Source organism: Schistocerca gregaria, chromosome 3 (assembly GCF_023897955.1).
Source record: "Schistocerca gregaria isolate iqSchGreg1 chromosome 3, iqSchGreg1.2, whole genome shotgun sequence".
Taxonomy (NCBI): domain Eukaryota; kingdom Metazoa; phylum Arthropoda; class Insecta; order Orthoptera; family Acrididae; genus Schistocerca; species Schistocerca gregaria.
In genome coordinates, this window is record NC_064922.1 from 827,005,097 (window position 1) to 827,028,741 (window position 23,645).

The 23,645-nt window shown below is 42.8% G+C and overlaps 1 protein-coding gene across 1 annotated transcript in view; it reads left to right on the forward strand.

The window, feature by feature from the left end:
- LOC126355884 (serine/threonine-protein phosphatase rdgC) overlaps positions 1-23,645 on the forward strand; it is a 1,775,952-nt gene that overhangs the window by 1,102,314 nt on the left and 649,993 nt on the right. Inside the window, exon 7 of the mRNA XM_050006387.1 lies at positions 1,242-1,412. Within this exon, the coding sequence (XP_049862344.1) occupies positions 1,242-1,412 (171 nt within the window). The remainder of the gene's footprint in view (positions 1-1,241; positions 1,413-23,645) is intronic.

A 23,645-nucleotide genomic window follows, 5' to 3' on the forward strand; every position in this document is an offset into this window, starting at 1 on the left:
TACGAAATGCTTTGCTGGATTCCAACGGCCTCGTATCACTAGCAGTCGAGATGACATGCATCTAATCCGCATGGCTGTAACGGATCGTCCAGCCACGTCTCAATCCCTGAGTCAAGAGATGGGGACGTTTGCAAGACAACAACCATCTGCACGAAGAGTTCAACGACGTTTGCAGCAGCATGGACTATCAGCTCGGAGACCATGGGTGCGGCTACCCTTGACGCTGCATGAAAGAGAGGAGCGCCTTAGATGTTGTACTCAACGTCGAACCTGGGTTCACGAATGGCAAAACGTCATCAGATGAATCCAGGTTCTATTTACAGCATCATGATGGTCGCATCCGTGTTTGGCGGCATCGTGGTGAACGCACATTGGAAGCCTGTATTCGTCATCGCCATACAGGCATATCACTCGGCGTGATAGTATGTGGTGCCATTGGTTACACGTCTCGGTCACCTCTTGTTCGCACTGAAGACACTTTGAACAGTGGACGTTACATTTCAGATGTGTTACGACACGTAGGTCTACCCTTCATTCGATCCCTGCGAAACCCTACATTTCAGCAGGATAATGCACGACCGCATGTTGCAGGTCCTGTACGGGCCTTTCTGGATACCGAAAATGTTCGACTGCTGCCCTGGCCAGCACATTCTCCAGATCTCTCACCAACTGAAAACGTCTGGTCAATGGTGGCCGAGCAACTGGCTCGTCACAATACGCCAGTCACTACTCTTGATGAACTGTGGTATCATGTTGAAGCTGCATGGGCAGCTGTACCTCTAAACGCCATCCATGCTCTGTTTGACTCAATGCCCAGGCGTATCAAGGCCGTTATTATGGCCAGAGGCGATTGTTCTGGCTACTGATTTCTCAGGATCTATTCACCCAGACTGCATGAAAATGTAATCACATGTCACTTCTAGTATAATGTATTTGTCCAATGAATACCCGTTTATCATTTGCATTTCTTCTTGGTGTAGCAATTTTATGGGCCAGTAGTGTAAATTCAATAGCATTAGCGCGCCTTATGATACTGAGTAAGGCGGGACGACAATGGGGCGCTGTTTACTTTCAACTCCTGCCGTCCAGCTGACAGTATTTCCGGCGGCGTCACGAGCAGCGCACGCGCAGTACTGGCTGAGCGCACAGCAGCGGCTAACCGCACCTCACCTGCCCGCCCTTTCCCCCCGCGCGGCCGACTGCCTAATCACTGTGTGTGGTCTCCGCGGTCCTGATTGCAGCAGCCGCACCGCCTGCACGCGCGCTACGTGGCCAGCATCCTGCGGGAGGCCGCCGCCGCACTCAAGCGGCTGCCCAACCTCAACCAGGCCTCTACCTCCGTCAGCAAGCAGGTCACCATCTGCGGCGACCTGCACGGCAAGCTCGAGGACCTGCTCGTCATCTTCCACAAGGTACGTGTCTCTTACTATACACATTCTTTTACATAGGCCACTGTGACACCCCAACACAACACTGATGTATCCTTGCGACCATTCACCAATATTTACGATGCTACGATGCCGATCAAAATCATAACACCAGCAACTAAACCAATAAAACGAGATCAATCATCAGATGCGTTATAAAATAATTAAATAAAAAAGAAAATAAAATAAAAAATACAAATTAAGTAAAATAAAAAATAAAAAGTACACAGGGCAATGAAAAATTATTTTAAAAACTTTTTTTTTACTTTGAAAGCTGACCTCTGTCCTCAAGAACTTCGTCCTTGTATAGACCCTCTATATACTTCTTCCACCTTTCTGTTTTCCCTTCTTTACTTAGAACTGAGTTTCCATCTGACCTCTTGATATTCATGCAAGTGGTTCTTTTTCTCCAAAGGTCTCTTCAATTTTCCTGTAGGCAGTATCTATCTTACCCCTAGTGAGATAAGCCTCTACATCGTTATATTTGTCCTCTAGCCAACCCTGCTTTGCCACTTCCTGTCGATCTCATTTTTGGGACAATATTATGGAAATGGGAGGTAGAAGAAGATGACATGGGAGATATGATACAGCGTGAAGAGTTTGACAGAGAACTGAAAGACCTAAGTCGAAACAACGCCCCGGGAGTAGACAACATTCCATTACAACTACTGATGGCCTTGGGAGAGCCAGTCCTGACAAAACTCCACCATCTGGTGACTAGATGTATGAAACAGGCGAAATACCCTCAGACTTCAAGAAGAATATAATAATTCCAATCCCAAAGAAAGCAGGTGCTGACACATGGGAAAATTACGGTACTATCAGTTTAATAAGCTACGGCTGCAAAATAGTAACACCAATTCTTTACAGACGAATGGAAAAACTGGTAGAAGCCGACCGTGGGGGAGATCAGATTGGATTCCATAGAAATGTTGGAACACATGAGGCAACACTGACCCTACGACTTATCTTAGAGAACAGATTAAGGAAATGCAAGCCTACGTTTCTAGCATTTGTAGACATAGAGAAAGCTTTTGACAATGTTGATTGAAATACTCTCTTTCATATCCTGAAGGTGGCAGGGGTAAAATACAGGGAGCGAAAGGCTATTTACAATTTGTACAGAAAGCAGAAGGCAGTTATAAAAGTCGAGGGGCATGAAAGGGAAGCAGTGATCCGGAAGGGAGTGAGAAAGGGTTGTAGCCTATTCCCGACGTTATTCAATCTGTATATTCAGCAAGCAGTTGAGGAAACAAAATAAAAATATGGAGTAGGTATTAAAATCCATGGAGAAGAAATACAAAATTTAGTGTTCGCCGATGACATTGTAATTCTGTCACAGACAGCAAAGGATGTGGAAGAGCAGCTGTACGTTATGGATAGTGTCTAGAAAGGAGGATATAAGATGAACATCAACAAAAGCAAAACGAGGATAATGGAATGTAGTCGAATTAAATCGGGCGATACTGCGCGAATTAGATTAGGAAATGAGACGCTTAAAGTAAAAAATGAGTTTTGCTATTTCGGGAGCAAAATAACTGATGATGGTCGACGTAGAGTGGATATAAAATGTACACTGGCAATGTCAAGGAAAGCGTTTCTAAAGAAGATAAATTTGTTAACACAGAGTATAGATTTAAGTGTCAGGAAGTCGGTTCTGAAAGTGTTTGTATGGAGTGTGGCCATGTATGGAAGTGAAACGTGGACGATAAATAGTTTACACCAGAAGAGAGTACAAGCTTCTGATATGTGGTGCTACAGAAGAATGCTGAAGATTAGATGGGTAGATCACATAACTAACGAGGAGGTATTGATTAGAATTGGAGAGAAGAGAAATTTGTGGCACAACTTGACTAGAAGAAGGGATAGGTTGGTAGTACGTGTTCTGAGGCATCAAGGGATCACCAATTTAGTACTGGAGGGCAGCATGGAGGGTAAAAATCGTAGAGGGAGAAGAAGAGATGAATATACTAAACAGATTCAGAAGGATGTCGATTGCAGTAGGTTCTGGGAGATGAAGAAGCTTGCACAGGATAGAGTAGCATGGAGAGCTGCATTAAACCAGTCTCTGGACTAAAGACCACAACAACAACAACAACAACTGATCGTTTTAGATTTTTATAAGCTGAGTCCAAATCTAGCCTTAGTTTTTTTTGTATCACCCATAGTTTTCGAGCAGTATGCGTTTTAGTATATAGTATAAAAATCCTTTGCTATACGGTGAACGGGGAAATTAGTGAAATGCTGTGTTACAACATAGGCATAGTTTGTATTTACAGTAAGCTACTTAAAACAATGATATGTATTAATACAGGTTTCACTTGTCAGCTGGAATTGGTTTGTATTTCCTTTCTCTTTTTTTCTTTGAACCTTCTTGTGTAGCTTTTTCTACGATGAGTCGCTTGCTGGACTTCTCGGTGAAGTGACCAGCAGCCGTCCCCCATCATGTTGGTGTTCCGGCGGCCTTGGTATAGTTTTTCCATCACTTTAATGTCCTGGTGAAAACGCTCTCCTTGCTCCTCACTAACTCCTCCCATATTGTTCGAGAAGTAATCGAGGTGGCTGCTCAAAAATCATAAAGTTTTAAACATCTTTAACATTGTAACTGTAATAGAAACACGTTGAGGGTCTTTTCCATGTTCTGAGAACATTGTAACGATTTCCTTGAATAATACCGATGCTTCTTTCTCATTTAACGTCGTTGTGGATTCAAAGTTCACATCAAACGATTTGGGTTCTAGACTCTCTGTATTACAAATGAATTCATCATCATCTGTTTCATCCAAATCACATAGTACATCAGAAAATATTTCTGGTGGAATAGAATTTAAATTATCTGGTGGTTCAGGAACCGGGAAATCTACACCACTGGTCTGATGGTGGACGGAAGGTTAGGGTAGCTCATTACCTTCTTTTATTTAGTTATGACCAACCCTGCAAAAGTAGCAACCATTGGAATGATTTCTTGGATCGTTCCATATAGGAACAGCAAATCTAAAGGCTTTTTCTCCTTTTTGAACTATTTTCTCATATCTTCAAAACACACATAACATACCTTATGTGGAGCCCAACATTTATCTTAGTCATCACGTTTAGATCCAAAGTATTATAGAGTAGTTCAAGATTTTAAACATGGCTGGAACAGCAACTGTTGAAATACTTCACGGTAAATGATGACAAATGGTTCAAATGACTCTGAGCACTATGGGACTTAACTGCTGTGGTCACCAGTCCCTTAGAACTAACTAACCTAAGCACATCACACACATACATGCCCGAGGCAGAATTCGAACCTGCGACCGTAGCGGTCTCGCGGTTCCAGACTGACGCGCCTAGAACCGCTCGGCCACACCGGCCAGCATTGTAGTATCCTTCGTTTTGTTTCGTGAACAGCAAACAGTAAAATTAATACTTCCCATGTTCTCTGCCTGTGGCCGTTTAATATGTAGCAAAATTATGTTCAATATTATTAAATTACATCCATCGCTATGTGGCTGAATAAATACAATTTACTGTTTGACAAATTGATGGAAGCAATATTTCCCTGGGTAACCGAGGGTTATGATTCAGGTAACAGTATTTACAACCAGTTGCTAAGTTTTCTGCCCCGAATACGTTAGGCATACAGACAGATGTATGATGGACTCGCCAGTGCTTCGCTGGCGGGTGTAGCGCGCGCAGAAACACCTGCGCTTCGGAACAAAAGCCCGACCGTTTGAATGCGGCCATTGTACGCACTGGTGTGGGCTTGGCGCTGATATTCACACCGAGCACTGCGTGCGTCCGCGGCTAATTTCGCACTGCTCTTGGTGCTCTCCTCTACAATGTGCGTGTGCCTGTGTGTATGTGGGCGGAAGCCCAAGTGTGTGAGTGTGTGTGTGTATGTCTGTGCGCACCACGTTAATCGGCCGGCCGGGCGCCGTGTTTGGAAAACACCAGGACTCGAATGATGCGGAATTCCCCAGCCCGATGTATTTCATCTTCTGTGCAGCGTACACAACCGTCTGCGGTTCTCGCAAAAAGGGCTTTTTGTGGTCCAATGTGGATACACGAAGTAGAACAGGATTCAGAAAATAAATAGTGTTGAAGAAACTACTGACTGATAAGTGTTAGCGAAAAGTGTTGAATATGATAGGGTTCCTATGTAGGAGACTGAAAAAAAACTTGGCCGAAGTGGTCAGAAGACATCAAGAAAAATACGGCAGTTTGCCCTCTTGGAGGGTTCCGTACAAAACTTGATGCATATAGATAGTTCATCCATCCCTGTTATTGATATTGGCAACATATTGGTACCAGAGATTCCAAGACATGCGAGAATGTTTCAATTTTAAGTTATAAGTTGGGCAAAAAATGTGAAAAGAAATACTTTTTTCTTTGATGTGATTACAGATTCCACAATTTTTAGATTTTTTCCCTTCTTGAACTGCGAAACCGCGCTTCTTGCCAAATTTCGTGATTCTAGGTCAACCTATAGGCTTAGATTCGAACATTCCGGGTTAGGCTTTAGCGTCACTGTTATTGACACCAAACCAAACAAGATGTTTACTGTTACCGGTCACTGTTTGTTTATCTCCACAACACGTTTCAAAGGTTTAAAACTGCATCATCGTTTGGATTTACATTTGTCATATGACATGTGTGTCTGTTTGTTGTGTTACGATTTCTTTGGAGGAGCTCATGGCACTGTTTGTGGCTTTTGTTACCTACAGTGGTCACAGGTTCCTTTCACAGCCGTAACACATCATTTAGAATGACGTTACTTTTGAGACGATTACTATTGAAGTGAATATGCTGTGTTGTCATTTCACCGTCCGGGGTGGCCGAGCGGTTCTATGCGCTACGGTCTGGAACCGCTCGACCGCTACGATCGCAGTTTCGAATCCTGACTTGGGCATGCATGTGTGTGATATCCTCAGGTTAGTTAGGTTCAAGTAGTTCTAAGTTCTAGGGGACTGATGACCTCAGAAGTTAAGTCCCATAGTGATCAGAGCCATTTTGTCTTCATTTAGAGCTTCTCTGAGGTGTTTTTGTACTTGAAAATAGCCTTGATTGCCTGACTCGGCAGATTAACTTTAAATGCGAATATTTTCGGTTAGTCTGTTATTGACATAAAATGAAACAAGGAGTTTACTCTTCTATTTAAACCTCCATCATCCTCATAGCATTACATACACAACGCACACCTCATATTAAAAAATGTAAATCCACCTGATGAAGGAGGTTTAAACCTTTGAAACGCGCCGTGGAGATAAATAAACAGTGACTGGTAACAGTAAACTTGTTTCATTTGACAACCTATAGCTTTTTGTGTGTGAGTTGGCAGATTCCAGAATATATGACATAAGTGACCGTACTTTTTGATTACATTCACTTCGAAGATGAAATGTTGTGCACCGGCAATAGACCACAGACCTTAGTAAGTGACATAAATTTTAACTTGGAGCTTCTACCCGTGCCTGAGAGAAAGAAGTCTTAAAGACGCGTAGACACACAGTGAGACAAAAAAATGGAAAAGAAGTTTGTTTCGTTCGATAATGATACAGATTAACACTTCTCAGTAATTCCCCTTTAGATTTACTGTGAAACATTGCTTCCTACTTAATTTCTCGATTCTAGGCCAATGGGAAGCATCCTATAGGGTTTGATGAGTGAGTTTGCAAATACACTCCTGGAAATTGAAATAAGAACACCGTGAATTCATTGTCCCAGGAAGGGGAAACTTTATTGACACATTCCTGGGGTCAGATACATCACACGATCACACTGACAGAATCACAGGCACATAGACACAGGTAACAGAGCATGCACAATGTCGGCACTCGTACAGTGTATATCCACCTTTCGCAGCAATGCAGGCTGCTATTCTCCCATGGTGACGATCGTAGAGATGCTGGATGTAGTCCTGTGGAACGGCTTGCCATACCATTTCCACCTGGCGCCTCAGTTGGACCAGCGTTCGTGCTGGACGTGCAGACCGCTTGAGACAACGCTTCATCTAGTCCCAAACATGCTCAATGGGGGACAGATCCGGAGATCTTGCTGGCCAGGGTAGTTGACTTACACCTTCTTGAGCACGTTGGGTGGCACGGGATACATGCGGACGTGCATTGTCCTGTTGGAACAGCAACTTCCCTTGCCGGTCTAGGAATGGTAGAACGATGGGTTCGATGACGGTTTGGATGTACCGTGCACTATTCAGTGTCCCCTCGACGATCACCAGAGGTGTACGGCCAGTGTAGGAGATCGCTCCCAACACCATGACGCCGGGTGTTGGCCCTGTGTGCCTCGGTCGTATGCAGTCCTTATTGTGGCGCTCACCTGCACGGCGCCAAACACGCATACGACCATCATTGGCACCAAGGCAGAGACGACAAGTCTCCATTCGTCCCTCCATTCACGCCTGTCGCGACACCACTGGATGCGGGCTGCACGATGTTGGGGCGTGAGCGGAAGACGGCCTAACGGTGTGCGGGACCGTAGCCCAGCTTCATGGAGACGGTTGCGAATGGTCCTCGCCGATACCCCAGGAGCAACAGTGTCCCTAATTTGCTGGGAAGTGGCGGTGCGGTCCCCTACGGCGTGCATCCGTGCGTCACTGCGGTCCGGTCCCAGGTCGACGGGCACGTGCACCTTCCGCCGACCACTGGCGACAACATCGATGTACTGTGGAGACCTCACGCCCCACGTGTTGAGCAATTCGGCGGTACGTTCACCCGGCCTCCCGCATGCCCACTATACGCCCTCGCTCAAAGTCCGTCAACTGCACATACGGTTCACGTCCACGCTGTCGCGGCATGCTACCAGTGTTAAAGACTGCGATGGAGCTCAGTATGCCACGGCAAACTGGCTGACACTGACGGCGGCGGTGCACAAATGCTGCGCAGCTAGCGCCATTCGACGGCCAACACCGCGGTTCCTGGTGTGTCCGCTGTACCGTGCGTGTGATCATTGCTTGTACAGCCCTCTCACAGTGTCCGGAGCAAGTATGGTGGGTCTGACACACCGGTGTCAATGTGTTCTTTTTTCCATTTCCAGGAGTGTACTTGTACTTAAATGGCTATAGCTTCTGATTCCATTGACTTGGAAGCTTACATTTATTAAAACGGCAAGGGACTAAACTCCTTACTATGTGATATAAATTTCAGCTTCAAATGTCTACCCATTCCGTAGGAAATGGGGTCGTGCAGACAGACAGTCGGATACAAATGACAAAAAAAAATTGTGTGGTATAATTACAAATTAACAATTTACGGATATTTTTCTGTTAGTTGTATTGTTAAGCCCAATTTATTGCCACATTTCACGATTCTACGTCAGAGGAAAGTAGCGTATAGGTTTTGATGAGCGAGTTTTCCGGTTTCAAAATATGTGACGTAAATGGCTGTATCTTTTGATTGCACTGACTTGGAATTTTCAGTTTTTTATATCTCCTAGGGACCATAGACCTAGGTATGTGACATATATTTCAAGTTCATACGCCTATTCGGGTAAGGGTTCCGTTTTTATCGATTGAAAAAAAAAAAAAAAGATGAACGCTGAAGCAGTACTGGAAGACAGGATAAGGAAAACCAATAAAGACATTAAATTACGACGTGGAGCTTAGTTGGTCCATCGGATAAGAATAAGAACCATAATTTTATAGTCAACAGTTATCAGACTTTTTAAACATTACAAATCTGTGCAGATATATGGCAACATAAGCGAAATTAGGAATTGTTCATTTCACTACCACTGCCTCATGCTGTTTTACCACTGATCATCCACGCTGAAAGCAGTTCACGCTTCTTTTTATTTGCTGCGAAGTCAATAAAAAGTTTGTCACCTCATACAACGATGGAAAAAAATCACATTAAGCGCAATGTCTTGTTAAACGGATGCCGTGGATAAAGCCTTCAAAGGATTTTAGAAGAAAAAGATGCCAAACAGAACCGAATTTCCTGACAGAGAAATTATAAATGTGAATACATTCATGTGGTATAAATATCTTCTACTGAATTCCCCAGATGAATAACACTGACTGCTGGATATTGGTTTGTCACAAGTCTATTGTATTAGAAAATTTCGAGGAGCACAGTATTCTTAAATGAGGGCAAAAGAGAGCCCGTGCTCACCCAAAAATGTGACTCTGACTTACTGTCACTTGTTCATGTTTCACGATATAGATCATACACTTATTAGTCAGTTTAATAATGATGGAATTACATATTTTTAGTATTACCATAGTAAGTGTGTTTATTTGTAAATGTTATTCGTTGTTTTTCTGTTGTCATGTTTTGTCTTTATTGAGCTAAAAAGTCTCACATAAAACGCTTACTTTTTTCCTCGCATAATCTGACAGCGTGATTCACGTTTAAAATTTTATATTCAATTAAATAAAGACAATTAATCATGACATCTTGTCCGAGGTACGAGCGCACTACTTTATCATAGCGAGTGTATTATTACATGACTCAAACATGTCCAAAATGTTCTAGCTAGTGAAGGAAGAACATTATTACCCTTCATTTCAGAGATAAAATAATTTAAAAAGTACATATATTTTGAGGCACTGTTGTGTCTAGCAAAGGTAAGGACATGGCCACATCGCTTAAGTCATTTACTAACAGCATGGCTAGTGTGATTGTGCTACATTCGTATACAAGTTTTAAGTTGGTAGCACTGCGGCAAACCTTATTCCTAGCATATGTCATTTGAATTGCTAGGCCGGCGAATGTCTGTAAAAGTGTCCTCCATGCGCTTTAGATGAAGATTTCTGGAAAAATATGTCATACTGACTATTAACATTAAATGAGTGTCTTATTATGTTATTTTATTGGCTAAAGTTGCTCTGAGCACTATGGGACTTTAACTTCTACGGTCATCAGTCCCCTAGAACTTTGAACTACTTAAATCTAACTAACATAAGGATATCACACACATCCATGCCCAAGGCAGAATTCTAACCTGTGACCGTAGCGGTCGCGCGGTTCCAGATTGTAGCGCCTAGAACCGCTCGGCCACCCCGGCCGCCTGTTATTTTATTGTTTACATTTTAAACGACAGAATCGGATGTGCATTTGCGTTGCCGTAATCAATTTCGACTAGCCAGTGGTCATCTTCCTGCTGAAAGCAGCCGTTTGCGACATGATGATGATGCTGATGATAATGATTATGTGACGAATAATTTCAAAATTAACTAAAATATAACTTCTGATCGAAGTAGTAACCTCATTACAGGAAGAAACCTCAAGAATTAGGTAAATCTGCTCTTCCTAAACAAGTTATATTACCGATACGAATGTCATCTCTGAAGTTACGGGGAAGAGAAAAATGTGTACGTTGCGATTAAATACAAGGTGTGTTTGTGTGTGTGTGTTTGGCACGATCACATGAAGACTGATATCACTTGTCGGCAGTAACGTGCAGTTCACAATGAGGTGATAAGACATGCGACGCAACCGGTGATGTGATACAGAAACTACGCGCGTCTGTAGAGCATAAAGAAAGCCAGTTGAAGTGACTTAACTGGTTTACAATAGAACGACAAAGATACAACATAGTGATGTATTTGAGTCGTATCGTCTGGATTAACACGGAACTTCTGGTGTCCCTACCTTGCTCCACTCGCGACTGGCTCGTGGGAAAAATGACTGTCGGTAAGATTCGGGAGGACGACGGTTCAATCCCGCGTCCAGCCATTCTGATTTAGTTTTTCCGTGATTTCCCTAAATCGCTCCAGGCTAATACCGAGGTGGTTCCTTTGAAAGGGCACGGCCGACTTCCTTCCCCGTTCCTCCCTAATCCGACGAGACCGATTACCTCACTGTCTGGGCTTCCCCCCCCCCCCCCCCCCCCAAACAACCCAACCCCAACTGACGGTAAGGCTATGTATTTTGTATTTTGTGGAAGCTGCTCGGTAACAGGAAGAAAAATCGACATCTAATAGTCTGACGGCATAGCTTGCTAATGAACTGGTTTTCATTTCATTATTGTCTTTACTTTCTGTGATACTTCGCAAATAAGTAAATAAATGGGCGTATTTTGAATCGTTTGCACATAAGAGTGTGCTCGCTGATAAGTGTATGTTTGGTGGGTTTTAGCTCATATATTGCAGAATACAGAATACCACTAACTCATCGAAACCTATTTCTGTTCTTGATGAAATACGTGAGATCTATCGTAACAAGGTTGGCAGCTTGGGCCACAGGGGACCCTGTCGCTGCCTGTTACGGCCTGTCACGCTGGGTGCAAACCTGCCTCGTGTTTGTCTTTTTTGTGTCCTGCCGATACAAGCCGAAGCTGGAAATTAAAAGCTCAGTGAAACGAATAGACCCCGGGAATCATCAGCTGATGATGCTGACTGGGTACTTTTCTGTTTGTGCTCCTTGAGTTCATGAAATGTTGTGATAGGCGTAAAATAAATCTGAAAGATAAATCCCTGTTACTTACGAATGAGCGGCTGGGCGAAACCGAAAAGAATACTTTAGGATTTTTCTTATATTCATCGGTTCCTTCTTCTATTTCTTGAAACATAATGCACCATCCACTATTGTACCATCGATGTGTACAGATATCACTTCACATCCAGTAATGTTTCTTCTGAGCACCCCTCAAGCTGAACCATACACTGCTTTGCAAAAGTGGACAGTTGTAGATATATATACCATGTGATCAAAAGTATCCGGACACCTGGCTGAATATGTCTTAGAAGTTCGTGGTGTCTTCCGTCTGTAATGCAGGAATTCAATATGGTGTTGGCCCACCCTTTGCCTTGATGACAGCTTCCATTCTCGCAGGCGCACGTTCAGTCTGGCGCTGGAAGGTATTTTGTTGAATGGCAGCTCATTCTTCACGGAGTACTGCACCGAGGAGAGGTATTGATGGTGGTCGGTGAGGCCTGGCACGAAGTCGGCGCTCCAAAACATCCCAATTGTGTTCTATAGGATTCAGGTCAGGACTCTGTGCAGGTCATTCAATTACATGGATGTAATTGTCGTGTAACAACTCCGCCACAGGACGTGCCTTATGAACAGGTGCTAGATCGTGTTGAAAGACGCACTCGCCATCCCCGGATTGCTCTTCAACAGTGGGAAGCAAGAAGGTGCTTAAAACATCAATGTAGGCTTGTGCTGTGATAGTGCCACGGAAAGCAACAAGGGGTGCAAGCCCCCTCCATTGAAAACACGACGACGCCGTAACACCGCCGCCTCCGAATTTTACTGTTGGCTCTACACACGCTGGCAGATGACGTCCTGCGGGCATTCACCGTACACACACCCTGCAACCGGATCGCCACATCGTGTACCTGATTCGTCATTGCACACAAAGTTTTCCCTCTGTTGAGTCGTTGTCATTTACCAGCGTGATGTGTGCCTTATGAGCAACCTCTCGACCATGAACTGCAAGTTTTCTCACCTCCCGCCTAACTATCATAGTACTTGCAGTGGATCCTGATGCAGTTTGGAAATTCTGTGTGATGGTCTTAATAGATGTCTGCCTATTACACATTACGACCCTCTCCAACAGTCGGCGATTTCTGTCAGTCAACGGACGAGGTCGGCCTGTACGCTTCTGTGCTGTCAGTGTCCCTTCACTTTTCCACTTCACTACCACATCGGACCAGTAGACTTAGGAAAGTTTAGGAGTGTGGAAATCTCGCTTGCATACGTATGACACAAGTGACACCCAAGCACCTGAACACGTTCGAAGTCCGTGAGTTCTGCGGAGCGCCCCATTCTGCTGTCTCACGATGTCTAATGACTACTGAGGTCTCTCATATGGAGTACCTGGATGTAGGTGGCAGGACAATGTACCAAATATTAAAAACGTATGTTTTGGGGGGTGGCCGGATACTTTTGATCACATGGTGTATTATTCTAGGTTTATTAGTTTGTAACCGTTATTTATATAGGGACATCGGTTATTGAAATTTCCGGTTAAAAACGCTGTAGAAAGAGAACCACTGCTCAGAATGACGTCAAAATTGAGCAGCATATTATCGAAGGAAGGAAAAACGCCAAGGGAAAAAGACAACGAAAATTTGAAGAATAGGTGGTCTCTTGGTCGCAGGTTATGAAAGCCAGTTTGGGAAATAATAGCGAGGCAAAGAGGAGGCAGTGTGGAGAAGGCGCTGCAAGCATCAGAATGTGCTCACCAAGAGACGCGTGGCACACGGCTATTACTCAGTTTGCATCCGAGACGCCCAGCAATACTGTCTCCATGAAAGATCACGCGCTGCAGCAAAAATTCTTGCACAAAAACGGTGACTGTACGCCAGTAGCTCTGCAGAAGTTCCGGACACAAAGGTTGTGGAAAAAGCCATTGGTTCGATGAGTGCTAAGGGTCTCGAGGAAATAATTACAAAATTCGAAAGATTATTTTGGAATGTAGCGTGATCCGACGTGTGTTGGAGATGTGGCCGCAGGATTGCAGGTGTGAAAACATGCAGCGCACGGGGAATTGCCAGAACGTTGGACATGCCTGCGCGCACGGTGCACGAAATCCTACGGAACACCCTGCATTGCTTTCAATTCAGAATCACCCATTTTGAGGAGCTCTGCCCCCTGCTGAGCTGCCAACAAGACAAAGGTTCGCTCTTGAATTTGTTGCTCGCAAGTAACTGGACAGTAAATGGCCATGGGACACTTTGTGCTCAGACGAAGCTCACTTCCATCTCCACCGGTATGTCAATCTGCAGAATTGCGGAATACGGACAAAGGAAAACCAGCACACACTTCAGCAGATGCCACCTCATTCTGGAAAGGTGGTAGCGTGCTATCGTAGGGCCGTATTTTTTCGAGGAGATGAGTCCTGCGGATCATGGTACCTGTACCGCCACTGGTAAAACGCTATGAGAGTCTTCTGCGCACCAGCGTCACTCCAACCCTTCAACAGTGTGGATGGGTACTTAGGATAATTTCTATCCAAGATGGCGCTCCTGCGCTCATTGCAAAGCCAGTGCAACGCCTGCTGCGGAGGCATTTCGGAAATGTTAGTGTTGTCAGCCGTCATTTCCCTACAGTCTGGCTGTCCACATTATCTGCGCTTCATCCTTGTGGCTTTCGGATCCAGTGTTACCCGAAAGAAGTTGTGTTGAACGCTGAAAAGTCAAGCATTGCCCATTCTGAAGGTGACCTCGGAGACACTGCGATCTGTTGTGTAACGTGCTGTTTCTCCATTTCTAGTTGTGGCAGAAAACGGTGGACGGCGCACTGAACACGATTCTCATGACAGTTAGAAACCGATGCTGTTTAGCTGTGCTTGCAGCTTTTGGCCCCAGGACAATTAAAAACCATGTGATTTTACTTTTTGTTTTATTTTTTACTCCAGGATGGTTAGCAACCGGTTTATCCCTCCCGATGTGCTGCTCAAATGGTTCAAATGGCTCTTTGCACTATGGGACTTAACAGCTGTGATCATCAGTCCCCTAGAGCTTAGAACTACTTAACCCTAACTAACCTAAGGACATCACACACATCCATGCCCGAGGCAGGATTCGAACCTGCGACCGTAGCAGTCACGCGGTTCCGGACCGATGTGCTGCGACCTCGCCTTTGTAGATGAGCTTACCTTACTTAAAAATGCGAGTGTTGATTGCCAAACCTGTGGAGTCAAGTACATTGAACCGTACTGGTGGAGGAACGTGCAACTCAAACCATATTCATCGTAATGTGATTCTTCTGGTATTTGTGTTAGCACGCTTATAGCGCCATTTATTGCTAAAAGTTTCGTTAAATTTCTTTCCGTTCCATTACTTTTCCGCTATTCAAATTCGGCGTCATTCTGAGCAGCGGTTCTCTTTCTGCAGCGTTTCGAAAGAGCAAATTTAACTATGCACACTCTGTATGTACTACACTGAATACAGTACCAAACTAGGTGGTCTCAAAAAAAAAAAAAAAAAAAAAAAAAAAAAAAAAAAAAAAAATCTAACTTTTCATTAGGGTGTTTTTAACCTAATTCATCCACTTCAGCCAAATTCCTTTGTTATAACGAGTAGTTTCTCAGTAGGAGAAATAGCAAGTCACAAACTGGTGTCCTGGTTCGCTGTTGATGATAGTTGCTCCAAAAAGTGGAAACTGTCTGTACTCATTCCACAGTAATCGTGGAATTTTTCATGTTGCGAGACTACGCAAGAAACCACAGCCGAATTATGTTTGATATTTAGAGCATTGTATGGCTGCCACCTGTACTTCAGTACCCCTTATGGTTTTGAGAGCTTTGAATAATGATGAGCCACAATAACGTTCTCTTCAGAAGAGCTCGTCATCGCAACTGGAACTGAAACAGAAACGTGATTCGTGTTGTAGTTTAGTTTGTCGTATGGCGAGTAGAATCGCATATAGCATTGCGTATGTCTTTCCGGTGAGAACAGGAGAGTCGCACCAATAAATGTCGTGTGCGCCATCTTTATTGCGACGTGTCGCTTTGTATCGTCTCAGTGCGAACCTCGCCTAACACTTTTTTGTGCTAAAGTCAAAGCCCACATCTACTTGTGAGATTTGGTCCTTCATATACGAGGGTTGGAACTTGAATAGTGGCAACTACTTATTCACAACCGATACAAAAGAGTTACATGTCTTCACCTGTTACTGTCCTTCAGTGTAGTCACCAGCGTTGTGTAGAACCCGTTTCCAGTGATGTGGAAGGCGCAGTATACCATTAGCAGAGCCTGTTCTGTTGATGATGCGAATGGAGCGGTCTAAAGTTATGGTGATTCTCTTGTACGACTGTGATGGTGTTATCCTTCTAAACATTCATGTTGGTATCTGTTTGTTCTATATCGTGTCTCCCTACCACTTTCGCGCAACGACGCTCTGAGCGTGTTTTTTAGGGAATTAATTAGTTTGAACCTGGGACCTGTTGCTGGTAAGGAGATGCCAGACCACACATGACATGTAGAATTCAGAAGAGTTCAGTGAGACTAGCGATGATATAAGGAGAAAATAAGTAAAATATAGTTATTCTTTTATTTTTATGAGGAGAAAATAAGTGGTATATAGTTTTAGCGTTTATATTGCCTTACATGGTGTTCTTTATATACTGTCCATTTCAGAACTAATGACTTGTTTTTATCGACAGACTATTTTTTACTTAAGTCCATAGTCAATGACTGTTATTTTATAGTTTATTTGCTGTCTGGTGTGCTTAACTTGTTTTTCACACGTTTCTTTTGCTCAATTCCTACATCACACAATTTGATTTCACATGTTCAAAAAATCCAATGAATGTTTAAGCATGAGGTTGGCGAATGTTTATGCATGAAGGTGATGGACTTGAGCGAGATGGATGTGAGCAAGCATTTGATGTACAGGTTATTTCCTCGTTCCTTGTTGGTGTTGCAAGTGTGTGTTGCTGTTGTGGAGGTCCCATAATGGAATGGAGCTGTGAGTCGAGAATCTCGTGGTTTACTGGCTTTTTATGTGTGAAAGTCATCGTTATGTGTCGCTGAAAGCGGTCGTTTGTCGTTGTAATACTTCGCAGACGAATAGTTTACAATAGGATAGGGATTTGGGAAGGTATGTCCTCTATTCTTCACCCATCTTCTTTCTTGGTCTCAATCTTGCGAATCTTCAACTTCTGTTCTTCCTGCTTTTTCTCTGCTTCTCTCTGCTTCTTACTTGCTTCTTGGTTCTTCTCTGGGCAGGATATGGAAATATTTATTGATAACTAGTCGCTCTGAAGTTCTCCTCCGAGTATCAGTTTGATAAATTGTTTGAGCGTCTCATTTTTACTTTGTGGAAGTTTTCTTCAGTTTCGTGCATCAGCGTGCTTTTTAATAGCAGTAGTGTGACTTTTACACATATTTTTTTTGCCAGGGGTGGCTTGCCCAAGCGGTCTTCTCGTCGAGCCGTTTTTTGCTCGCTCCACGGCGGTGAAAATTCGGTGTCTGCTTGTCTGTCAGTGCAACCAGACCCCTTCTGACGTTCAGCGCGTCTCTGCAGGGCTCTGTCACTGTCCATCCCAGCACGGTTCCACCTAGCAGGCAAATTTGTTGCCCACTTTCGCTACAAGGGCCTTCTGTTGGTTTCGCTGTCCTTTCCCTTCTCTCAACGCTCCTGCTATGTAGGAATCATGTCTTGCTAATTACGTCCTTTTCTTTCTTGATATATCTCGCGTTCCAACTTGTGGGTCGTTGCATCTGGTCTTTGTTGGATTTTTTACAATGGTTCTTAAAAAAAGTTTTCCTTATAATCATCTAACATATGTCTAGTATCTACTTATTTTACGCCTTCTTAAAAACTTTACAAATTTCGGCGCCCTTTCCATGTTACAATTCTAAGCTATTTGGATTCTTAACGTCTACTCAAGAATCCTCAAATTCGTTTTTATTTTATTTTTGTGTAGTGTCATGGTGTATAGCATTTTAGTATTTCATGCTGTTAGATTATCTACGCTTCATCCCTTCACCTTAATCTATCGTACTAGTGGTGTTATTATTGAACCTACTTTCTTTTTCCCACCTTCCTCTCTCTTCATTCTTCTTTCTCCTGACGATCTTATCTGCAACATAATCTTGAAATATTGTGCTGATTATTTACCAGTAATAAAATTAATCTTTAAACTTGTACTGAAAGTGTTTAATACTGCCAGCCTTAGGTAAAAATACCTCTGCTTTCTCTCGTAAAATAGCCTCTAATTCTCCTTTACTGTGTTCCGAAATACCTTGAACTTCTTGCAGTTTTTTGTCGATTTCTTTATAGACTTCTAACATGAGTTGCGGCGATTCCTTCTTTTGTGCTTACCATTCTAATTCTTCATCCTCTTTATCTCGCGTCATTCTTAATTGTTTGTTTATAACTGGTATTTCTTCTAATTTTAGCTTTTGCTCAAAGAGAAGTGTGACATTCCCGAATGTTACGCGACCTTTCCCCATATCTATTATCGCTCGTCTCTCATTTAAAAAATCTACACCTATAATCAAATCTACAGTTAGTTTAGGTATAATCACGAAGTTTGCTTCAATCTTTTGACCTTGGCACGAAAGAGTTAACCTTGTTTGTCTCGTAACTTCCGCAGCATTGCTTCTAATAGGACCTCTTACTTTAATCTTACGTGTTTTCAGAACTGGCAATTCCTCATTGGCATTACATTGCATGAATAAATTTTCTGAGATCGCAATCAGTTCACTTCCGCTATCAATTACAATATTGACTGGGATATTCTTCACCATGGCCTTCACAACTGGTTGAATTTGAAAGGGTTGGTTCTGTTCTTCTTCTTCTTGCATCAACGAATCCTCCACTGAATCATACATGAGTCTTTTTAAGAATTTTCCTTGGGAATTCGAACTTTCTGTAGGATAAGCTTCGACTGCTACTTCTCTCTCTTTTATTTCCTCTTCTCTATTTCTTCCTTCATTTACGCTTTCTTCTACATCCTCTACTTTTTCCTCATCCTCATCTATCTTCTCCTTTTTCGTCGCTACTTCCACATAATCGCATCTAAATGCTCTAATTATCGCTTCATAACTTCCTTCATTATATACGTTTGGTTGTGTGCCCACTTGTAACTTATTTTCAACTTCTGTCGACTGCGCATTATCCTCATTGAATTCGCTTTCCCTGGTTTCCATCTCAAATAGCTCTGCAATACTCATTACTTCATCCTTTCCTCCTACATTCGTTGTACATACCTCTGGTAATTCATCTTCCTCGTCAGTATTCTCCCAATTAATTTTGTCCCAACACGATATTGTTATTTTCTTGCCTTCGTTTTCATCTGGTCCCTGCGGATTTCTTTCATCCTTCTTCTCTTCTCGTGACAAGATTTTGACTTCTCTGTTCAAGGTGCTGCAATTGTCCTGGGTCGGTGCGTCATTCTCTTTGGCATGGGCACTTAGTTGTCAATTCGAACGTTTATCGGGTTTTGGTGGTCTTACCTAAACCACTTCTATCTGTATTCGCTTTTCTTGTTCAGCTTGTTGATAGTGGTTTCTTTGTTGATAATTTGTCGGTCTATTGGTTCTGCAGTACACGTTCCGGTTGTCGTTATTCCCTCTGTAATAGTTGTTTCCGTTCCTGGGTGAATTATAGTTATTTCCATATTCTCTTCTAAATCCATAACCGGTTCTTTGTTGAAATCTATTGTCGTTTCTTGGTGCGAAGTTATCACGTGGTTCGTAATGATTGTTTCTTCGTACTGTGTCTTGTGGATTCTACTGCTTTTTGCTTTCGTTTTCACGTGCGCTTCGTCTTTTTCTTGCGTCATCTTACGAAAGTATGAACTCTAGTTCATTTAGAATACCTTTAAATGCTTCGAAGTCATTGCCTGCACGACCTACTAGTGATTGCTGGTATTTCAATGGTAGCTTCATCGCTCATAATTTAATCAACTCACCGTCACTGTATGGTACATCTAAGCATTGATTTTTGTTTGCTATTAATTCGAAATATTTCATGGGACTCTTCTCTCCTGAATTTTCAAAATATGGGTTCTGTAATAATTCGTACTTCACTCTGTTCTGTGCTTCGCTGGACCAATATCGTGAGAGAAACTTCTCTCTGAAATCTTCGTACGATCGGCATGGTTTCTGCGACTGTTCCTGACATGTGTGCATATATAAAGTCTAATTTATGTGCTAGCGTCCAGTGTTCTGGTAATCCTACTCGGAATTGATCAATAAAAGTTCTCGGATGTAATGAGTTTCCTTCGCGAAAGTGTTGAAATTTTCTGACTGTGAGGAAATGATCGTTGTCGTACTTCGTCATAGTTAGATATGAAATTCGCGATTCTTCGCCACATTGTTTCTGATAATTTCTCCCGTCGTTCTTACGGTTGTGGTAGATCCATTGGATATTGTCCACTGTAACTTTCGCCTACCCTTGCGTATTATCGTTGGAGTGGTGCGCAAAAATTTTCTTCCATCGGTTGTGAACGTGTAGCTGAATGCATTGCACTGAACTCTTCGCGACGTGGCTTTCCATTGTTACGTATTGGTTGGGTATCTTGTCTGGCTAACCTTGCTGCTTCATTGCACGATCCAAACTGTCTTGAAACATACATTTGTGGTTCCGCATGTGTTTGTGATGACGTTTGTTCATCAAGAATTTCGGAACGTGTTTGTTGCTGTGCACTCTGTCTGATTTCACGTATGTTACTTTCCGCCTGTGATTAGAATCGCAAATGCGTAATATCTTCGTTAATTGCTTGTTTTTCCGGTGCTGTTACAGATATGGATGTGGTTGCAGACTCTGTGCTTGTTCGATCCTGTTCACAGCGCTCTTCAATGGTTTGCAACTACTCTGTTCACAATTTCTGAAATTGTCGCTTCGTTTGCGCTTCTATTTTGACTATGCGGTTATCATATCTTTTCAGCGCTGCTTTTGTGATACGTTTGTGTAACACTGTTTTCAAGAATTTCACGCGCTGTACATGCTGCTTGTCTAGTAATTACGTTTGTCTGTTTCTCTAGTTTCTTGACTTCTCCTTGGATGCTGTTACGTAATGTTTTGATCTCGTCCTGAATGTCATTACGCATTGTTTGTACGTCCGCTTGTACTTGTCAATGTCTGTTCTCAATTGATTGTAACCTGTTAATAAGTTTCCTATCACTTCTCGAGATTCTTTTGCCTCGTCTTCAATATGACTTAGGTGTAACTGATTTTTTTTTGTTTTGTTCTTTAATCTCACGCATTTGTCTCGTGGTTTCGGCATTCTGAATTTGAATTTGGTTCGCTGTGTCTTTATTTTGCCTTGTCATGGTTTCCGTAAATCTGCCAGAATGGTGGGTCCTATTGCGTTTCCTTCCGACGTCCTACGCTTCGTGTTTTCGCCCAAGTGTTGGTTCGCAACCGATTGCATTGACCTCTGGTGTGACACGTTTCTGCTCGCATTCCTTGTACTCTGTGGTGAGGGAGCTCGGATTACTTGTACTATGGGTTCTACGTATTCAAGACGAAAGTTAGAATCCTCATCGACTGTCTCACTACTTTCCTGCTCCTCTGTCGTATGCTGACCTAGGTTTCCTGTGCCTTGGCGTACATTGTCCTTGTTATGGTGCGTTATATGTCCAATTTCTAGCGATACTGCATCGTCTGTTGTACTGTCCTCTATTCTCTGTCCATTTTCATGATGGGTCTCTACCTCCATTCGGTAGAGGTCTCGATCTGCCATTGCTAATCTTTCCGAATCCCTTATTTTCTGTTTTAATAGCAATTCACGTGCCCTACTTCGCGTCAACATGCGCTCATACGATCTCACCCGTTTCATAAAATTTTTGTTCACACGACTTGACACTACCAAGACTGACAATCCATTCACTTACTTGTTGGGTCAGAACCAACTTGTCAACGATGTATCCGCCACCTGTGCACTTGCATTGGAGAGAATACTTAATTCAAACAATTTTCAAAATGTATAACTTAATTATACTGTTGTCTCTGCTAGAATGTTATTGAATACTTTCTTGAACACTTTTACTATCTATCGCTGCAGCTACTGTTTTCGACTATGTATAACTTTAAGAAAAAAAATTGCTACGAAATTTTTTTAGCAGGATATTTTTCTGACCTAGTTTGGCATGTGGTCGACCTTCAATCATGGTATTTTACCATCCTGGCAGGGTCGCCATTTTCTAAACATTCATGGTGGTGTCTGTTTGTTCTATATCGTGTCTCCCTACCAATTTCGCGCAACGACGCTCTGAGCGTGTTTTTTAGAGAATTAACTAGTTTGTACCTGGGACCTGTTGCTGGTAAGGAGATGCCAGCCCACACATGACATGTAGAATTCAGAAGAGTTCAGTGAGAATAGCGATGATATAACCAAATACTAAATGATCTCAGCGTCAGCTCCACTGCACTCCCTGTAAAAGAATCTTAATACTAACTAAATATAGTGGAAAGGTTTCAAGGATTTCCTATTTTTAGTTAGCTGGTAAAATAACGTCGAAAAAAAGCAGTTAAGTTTACCATTGGAAATTTTATTCTACTCACAAAACATCGTTTATAAATTACACTATTGATAAAAGGAAATGTTTTAATACAGGATGGTAAAAACCAACTGCGTTCAACAAAAATGTGAACGAATATTCCCTGAATGGGTTTCCAAGTTCTACAATCGATCGAAGGATGACCTATGCCATATCACATCTATAATCTAGGTTTAAATTAAGTTTCACGAAAGAGAAAAACTATCAAAATTGTCTACAGTGACCCTCAATTATCTTTAATAACTTATCTAACTTGTCGTAAATTACAGCTGCTGATGTGGCTTCTCAATAATTATATAACAGAGAAATCATCGCGTTTCAGATCTGTTCTTCAAGTGGCAAATGTGAACACCATGAGTTTTAATTAACGATCGACACTATTATTACGCAAGAAGGGGGTGTAACAGATGCGACTTCTGCAGTTCTGAGTGAAGCCTTATGCGCTCAAAAATGCGGCATCGCGTACGTTCATTACCTTGTCGGTGTTTTAGGCAGTGTCAGGGCAGCGGCGGCCGGCGCAGCAGCCATCCAGCTCGCCGTCTCGGAACTAGCTCTCTTAACTTCTCCTTACTACAATTTACCGAAGTTGGTTTAAAAAAAACTATCTGGCTGTGTTTTCATCTGACCAATCAGGGTCTCAATGTTAACCTTAAGCTCCGCCTATAAAAATTCTGTCTATTCAATGAAAAACGTTATACTTTTCGTGGTGGGGCAATGGTTTTAAAGTTTGCAACGTAACAGAGACGCGAAAAAGTCACACGCTAAAACCTGCAGCTGGTGTGGTCCTTTTAGCGTTATCGTGAGATCTATACTGTTCTTCTGGAGGGCTCTATCTTTTAACATGGGCTGGGGGGTGGTCCTTGACGTACCTGAGACGCGAAAAAGTCTCACGCTAAAACGTGCAGGTTGTAGTCGTATAGGTAGGCTAGCGGCGTGGGTGTCCAGTCCGTGCCTTATCGTAGGGCCTTCTAGCTTAACACGGTTCTGCTCTCGGCTTCTGTTCTCGTTTCTCCCCTCGGAACTGCGTCGGTCTCACGGTGGGAAGGTATGACATGCATTTAGGCATTCTTGTGTTAGTCTGTGGTATTCCATTTGCTCACTCATTACTCGTATTACTTTGGTTAACTTAATGTCACGATTTATTCGGAGCTATGTGACATACTACTAGATTTGCTTATTATGTCAGGGTTTCATGGAAGGTGTTGGATTTGCCTGACACCTTACATCCTAACGCATGACGTTCCATCACGGCAGACCGCCAATGTTAGTTTTTGGAGCATCACCTGCGACCAGCTTTGCGAAAGAAGCGG